The 6,550-nt window shown below is 40.5% G+C and overlaps 1 protein-coding gene across 2 annotated transcripts in view; it reads right to left on the bottom strand.

Annotated features, from left to right (window-relative positions):
- GRK4 (G protein-coupled receptor kinase 4) overlaps positions 1–6,550 on the bottom strand; it is a 327,289-nt gene that overhangs the window by 233,768 nt on the left and 86,971 nt on the right. For both annotated transcript variants that reach the window (XM_069203507.1, XM_069203503.1), the window contains exon 2: positions 6,335–6,430. In XM_069203507.1, coding sequence (XP_069059608.1) covers positions 6,335–6,430 — 96 coding nt within the window. The remainder of the gene's footprint in view (positions 1–6,334; positions 6,431–6,550) is intronic.

The raw sequence follows: 6,550 nt of genomic DNA on the forward strand, positions 1-6,550 counted from the left end.
GGCTAAAGTTTTTTTCATTGAAGGAAATCCAAACATTTTGGTTTCCGACAACGGCACTCACTTTATCTCCAGAAGAATGACTGAATTTTTAAATAAGCATGGTATCAAGTTATGTAAACACACTTCACTCCATCACTGGATTTTCTCCTTTCTTCTTATTAAAAGGAAGAGAAGCCAAAGACTGTCCTACTCCAAACTGGATGGCTCAAGTTCAAGATTGCACAATTATTGATAAACGTGTTCGCAGAATTTTTTTACATAGGTATGGAAAATAGAAACAAATGTTGAGAAACTTCAAACTCAAAAAAGATTTTGATATTGGGGAATGGGTGCTTGTAAAATCCTAAGAAAGCCATCGGGGGGACTCAAGTTTTTCTGATCCTGCACAGATTATGAAAGTCATGCGTTCTGCAGTTTTGCTCAAGAACCAAGGAGCTAAAGGATGATGGAATAAAGGAGCGGTGGTAAAATAAAACCTTATCAGAAGAGAGAAGAAATATTAAAAATCAGAAGACAGCTGTGTAGGTTGGGAATTGCATCAAGATGAGTAATTAGACAATTCACATTATACACTTGTTGTACATGGTGATTCTTCAGTTGTGGAAAGCAATGCATCCAATCTGCAATATTCAAGTGATGTTTGCAATCAGTATTCAAATTTAGATAGCATTTCAATATGCACTCATAGAGCTTTGGTTAGTTCTGTATCTGCTGAAGATATTAGTGTGTGCAGTAGATATTAGCTTTCTGGCCCTAGTGTGAAACACGTTAAAATAAATAGTACTTTATCTGCAAAGCACAAGGATTTTATTTTATATTTGTTTTCTTTTGGTTTTGTTCATATTTCATTAGGAAGTGGGTGTTGCATTGTTGTTTAGCCTTTACTTACTGGATATTGCTTAGATTGCTAACTTTGTATTCAATGTAGTCTACTTGTGTAATTTGAATGATATCTGTTGGTCCTGTTGCTATGAATGTGCTGTGATGCAGTCTAGCATTCTCTCCTGCACGCAGGACTGGACTGCAGCTCTTACTGGTGGCTCTTGCCTGCACTTGTGTGGACTTGTATTTTAATAAATTCCTCTGCCTGCACCTTCATACGTCTATGCTTATATCTGGAGAACCTATACTACACTCAGTCACAACCATGTGCCAACACATGCTTTAAACACTGCTCCTTCAACTCTGACAGAGATTACCCTTAAGCATTATGATATGGAAGCCATACTGTACAATTTGTATATATAATCAAGGTCAGACTGGAACAGAAAATAAACCCTGGCACCAAAGCAAAAGTTGTCCCATGAGTGAATTAGCTAGCTAAAGAAAAGCAGCACATGATTGCAAACTCGGTCAGTTTTGAACTTGTAAAAATATATGCTGTATAAGTGATTTTCAAGTTATGGAAGACTGCGTAGATTTGAGCTTGCTGCAGGCAATGATTGTTTTAATATTGGGAAAATCAAAAGTAAAAAAGGCCCATCTGGCTACAAAACAGGCCCACAAAAAGGAAAAAAAATCGTCCCACATACTGACATTTCAGACAAGCCCTGGGCACTGCCTGATTGCCCTATAGGCCTGCCTGAACATAATTACAATTACAGGCATTTAAACAAGGGGACGACAGAGAGGATGCTGTAAATCGAACAAATCCCCTCACGGATACATGCACCTTTCACTTTCCCATTTGACTCTCAACAACAGCCTTTGTGTAAATATCATCCTCAATGAGCGATATTCAAGGATAATCATTAAAGTTCCACCCTAAAGCACCAATAAGCAGATATTCTATTCTTCCAAATTCCATTCTCCTGTGCAATGATTGTCAAAGCTTTAGATAAAGAGTTTAAGGCCAAAGCATCACACTGCCTTTAGAAATCTACCGGAGCGAGGTCCAAGCTACCCACATCATCACCAGAGGCGACTTCTCCATATGAGCGGAGGAGCGTCGCCCTGCCTATCTTGCAGGCGCAGCAAAAGTGAAAAATGAAATGATAATATACTCAGTTTATTCACATTTTATTTTTTCTCTGCCAGCTAGAGCTGTGAGGGCGTGGTGGGGCTATCCCTACTGACTGGCAGCATGGGAGGTGGAGTGGTAACAGCACTTTTAAGTACGCATGCCCACTTTGGTCGGCTGCCTTGCGCCGACCAGCCTGACGTGCACGTTAAACCTCTCCAACCCAAGCTGTCTTAGAAAGCCAGGTTGAGAGAAAGTACAGGCACCCAGTGCCTGAAAGAGCACTGAGCAAGCCTGCTCCTACCAATCCGGGTGCTTCTCTCATGCTGAGGAACATCAGGAGAGCAGCGTCTAGATTAGTTAGCGGTGATTTGCTCTAGGACCTCGAGAAAAACACCAGTACCAGAGGACGTGAAGGCAGTAGGTAACTAAAAATTTTTTATTTGATCTATTTAAACAGTAACTAAAACAATAACATGCATTACATTAACGTTAATTTAAAAACGTTGATGTAATGCATGTTAGCAATTTAGTGACTGTTTATAGCACATGATCCTCTTTAACCCACTGACAGGCACTGTGAGAAACTCACACTGCCTTCAGCCTCATCTCCACAGACCTCAGTCGTGGCTCGTTATAAACACTGTTTATAACAAGCCATAACTGAGCGCTTTGGCACTGAGCATAAAGGCACTGCTGATGTCTCCCAGTGTCAGTTATTTGCCCCATCACTGAATATTGTCGCCAATGATCAGAGTAAAGAAAGTTTGCTGTAAAGATCATAGGGCCTGATTTAAAGTTTGGCGGGGTTTACTTCATCACAACGGTGACACATAACCAGTCTGCTGAAATATGAATCCCATAGGATATAATGGCATCTTTCGCAGACCGGATATCCATCGCTGTTGTGACAGAGTGACCCCTCCGACAAACCCTAAAGCAGGCCTTCAGTTGCCCTAAAAGCTTAGGAAAGGTCTGCTAAGAATAAAGAAAACAATATGGGTTCAAGAATTCAAGCTTCTTTTAGCCCATTTGCAGTACTAATGTTGATAGTGTATCCGCTACCCAAAAACAACTGGACCTGTGACTACGTGTTTCTGAGCAGCCTTGGTATTAAGCTCAGCAAACGCTAGGCTGAGGTAATGCTCTTCTCTTCTTTTAGAAACAAGCAGGGAGGAAATAAAAAAAAAAATCACCACTAGTTTTGCAACTTTGTTAAGTAGTGATCAAAATGTCCTATTTCTGTGATTTCTACCAACTTGTAGTTTGTGAATAAAATAGGTTTTAAACCAAGGGACGAAATTGGAAAACTATGCATTGTTAAAACCTACACAAAATTCTAAAGTCATTGGTGTGGGCTTACTGGTTTCTTGGTGTTGTTATTTTTTGTTTATTTATATCTTTTCAGTAAAGAAAAGGGTGATAGAGTTTCAATTAGAAGATGTAGTGTGGGATCGGTGAGCTGGAAAGGGGCTGAAACAATACTTGTTCATTTGGAAGAGCATTCTTCTTCTGTTTGATGCATCATTCATAGCACGGTGTACTAATTTAGAATAACTCATGTGGTAAGTTTTCCATGCCAGGGGAAGGGTGTTTTTAGTAGTGTAAAGTCATATGTGATTTACTTTTCTTCCATTCATATCCTGGTTTGTGGATGGTATTGCTTGATGACCATCAGCTCTCTGGAGTACCATGGTGCATATGACTTAGGCTGTATGTTTTGAGTGAGGCATGATACTTATGTGATTTTCCAGGATTGTACTGAAGTAGTAGATATTGATGTCAGAGGCTAGAGTGGAAGATCTCTTGTTTGCGCTGTGAAAATTGCAATGGTGGTCTGTCTACGGGTCTTTCGATGAGGTGGATGTCTGAATAACACAGTGGGAAAGGGCATGTGAGGAGCTCCACAGATTTCTGCATTGTTCATTCCTCTAGGGCGAATGACTAAGAGGGCTTGTGGATGACAGCAAGGCCTACTTACAGCTTTGGTACGGTCTGCAGGATAAGTGATGTAGCCTTTGGACATATGCACATCCAGGTATGTGGCAGGATGTTAAGCTGAGCCATGATTCTGTGATGAAGACTGTGTATGGGTTGTGGAGAGTGATGAGGTCTGTGATGTCTGAAGCAAGGAGCACAGTGAACTGAGTGTTAATAATCATGAGGTATTCAGTTTGAGGGTATGTATTAGTGAGTGGACCAGGTTGGAACTGCAAGCAGGGATTCTGGGATACAAGTATTAGAGGTGTGAGTGCCGGGGTGGGTTGTATTAAGTGCTTGGTGAGGTAAATCTTGGTAATCTTACCTGGCAGTTTCTTGATGCAATATTTTCAGGAGCAGGCATTCAGGCCGCAAGTTCTTCCTGGCCTGGACAGGTCCCAAAAAAGAGCTGCTAATGGCATTGCCCACATAAGCCGTGGTCATACAGGCAAGGGGGTGCCATAGGAATTAGTAAAAAGTAGGATTGAGCAGCAATTGGCTGAGCAGTGGTAGGAAGGTGAGGTAGGAGGGCATGGTTGCTGCTGGGTGACTCTTTCCCACAGATGTCACCTTTGGCACATATTTTGGCCAATTAATAAATATGCAAGATCGAATATTTTTGGTCCAAGGATGTTTTAGTTTCTTGGATTGATTACTTAGGGATAGTGTAACTGTGCCTGCCTCCTCCACTTAGGCCTTTCGTGTGAATTTTCGATTAACAGTGGGATTTCCTGCAGAAGTCCATCAATGACACAGTCTTCAGGAGTGGCTAGTGTTGGTGAACTCTTTCCTCAAACCCCCTTGATATGTTTCATTACTATGATTACCTGTGCATCTGGGTCTGAAAATGGCCTGTTATTTAAAAACTTGTGTGAGTTCTGCAACTACCAGCATTTCTTTACCTTTGCAGTTATCAACACTAAATTCTCCAATAACCTATCTTCATGTGACTAACATGTATCAAGCCACACTAGCCTATGCATCATATAAAAGAAGGCAAAATTACACAAAACTGCAAGAAGCCATTAATTCCAACAAATGCATTGATTTTATCATTGTAAAGGAAATCATGTCAGCAGGTTCAGTTCCCTCCACCACCCAAAATGTAGGGATGAGGATGTTTTTTTTATATTGACTGTGTGGTAAAGCTGATGGAAGAGCTGCTTTACTAGACTAATCTGAAGTTAGCGTTTGTAAAACATGTTCCGCTTCATCAACCAGTTATCCATATATGGATATGCAAGCACAGAGTGCATACATTTGCAGGCACAGAGTGCATACATTTGCAGGCACTGCAAACAGACTTTTTTGACCTTTTCCAACACTAAACTGATCGTTAATAGAACTGGTAATTTTCGTTCCTCACCACAAATATTAAATCTTACTTTTGTTTGAGGCAAACTGGAATGTGAAAAAAGGCATCTTCAGATCCAAACTAACAATATATAACTTCTTAGAATGTAATCATTTTGAAGTATATGCAGTGATTGAGAGCAGAAATATTACAAAGGTTACAGCCTTTGTGTGCCAACTGTCCTTGGGACTAGAAATTTCACGGTATAGACTGCCCCTTTCATTAGCTAAATACTACCATGATGATGGACGAAAGGCCCTGGATCTCCTCCAACACAGAAGGTAGTGTATGATTTGGGTGTTAGTTTCGTAGGTGGAAGTCTCCATAAGTTGTCAAACAGGATGCATTACCCAGATGCGTTTGTGTATAAATAAACTGACTTGCCTAAATAATTTTCTGAGTATTTAAAAACATTTTGGTGGAGGGGGTTGAAAACTCTTGGCAGATTCTCAGGTATTTGAGTTCTAATTGACTGAGTCGCCATTCTGGCTACGAACCAGTAACATATGGACGATACAATATACCATGCACCATAAAACGTCTTTTCAGACACAGTACAATGGTACAAGTACAGAGACGTGAAGTATTGTGAAGGTTTACAAAGACTTGCAAACTGTTCAATAGGGAGTCATGTTTCTGTATTATAGCACTTTCTCAGGCTACAAATGTTTAGGATCATCTCTCTGAGAGGAACACTAATGACAAATCTCAAATTAGAGGGGATATTTAAATGAACATAAGGCTAGATTCTTATTATCCTAAAAGAAAAGTATTCCACTCCCTTTTAACAAAAGGTTGTCACCCCTCCTGGAATCAGTTCTACATTCCATACATGGTAATTTCTTCCATGGTCCTCAAAGAGGCCTCCCATCATACAAACCGTCCTTACTGCCCCGAATAAAGTTCACCTCAATTTAATTTAATAGGGTGCGCAACCACAAACTACGCGCTCATTGGAGACCAGACTGAAAGGGATGGTCTTGAAACACTATTTAAGAGTGCATGACAAGCTGATACAGCGTTCTGTGTGGTTAACGTACCAATGGACTGCCTCAGTTCTCCACATTGACTGATGTGCGGCAGCTTAAGCATGTCCTTCCATTTCTTACTTCGGCCATTTCTTTTGCCTCCGCCACCTAAAAAATAAACAGAGACAATGCTTTGAGATTCAAATGAGAATGAGCCACCATTACTGCACTATACAATTAAAACACAGTTTCTGAACACAAGAAGCCCAACTTAAGAATGGAACAGCC

This window comes from Pleurodeles waltl, chromosome 1_2, assembly GCF_031143425.1.
Source record: "Pleurodeles waltl isolate 20211129_DDA chromosome 1_2, aPleWal1.hap1.20221129, whole genome shotgun sequence".
Classification (NCBI taxonomy): domain Eukaryota; kingdom Metazoa; phylum Chordata; class Amphibia; order Caudata; family Salamandridae; genus Pleurodeles; species Pleurodeles waltl.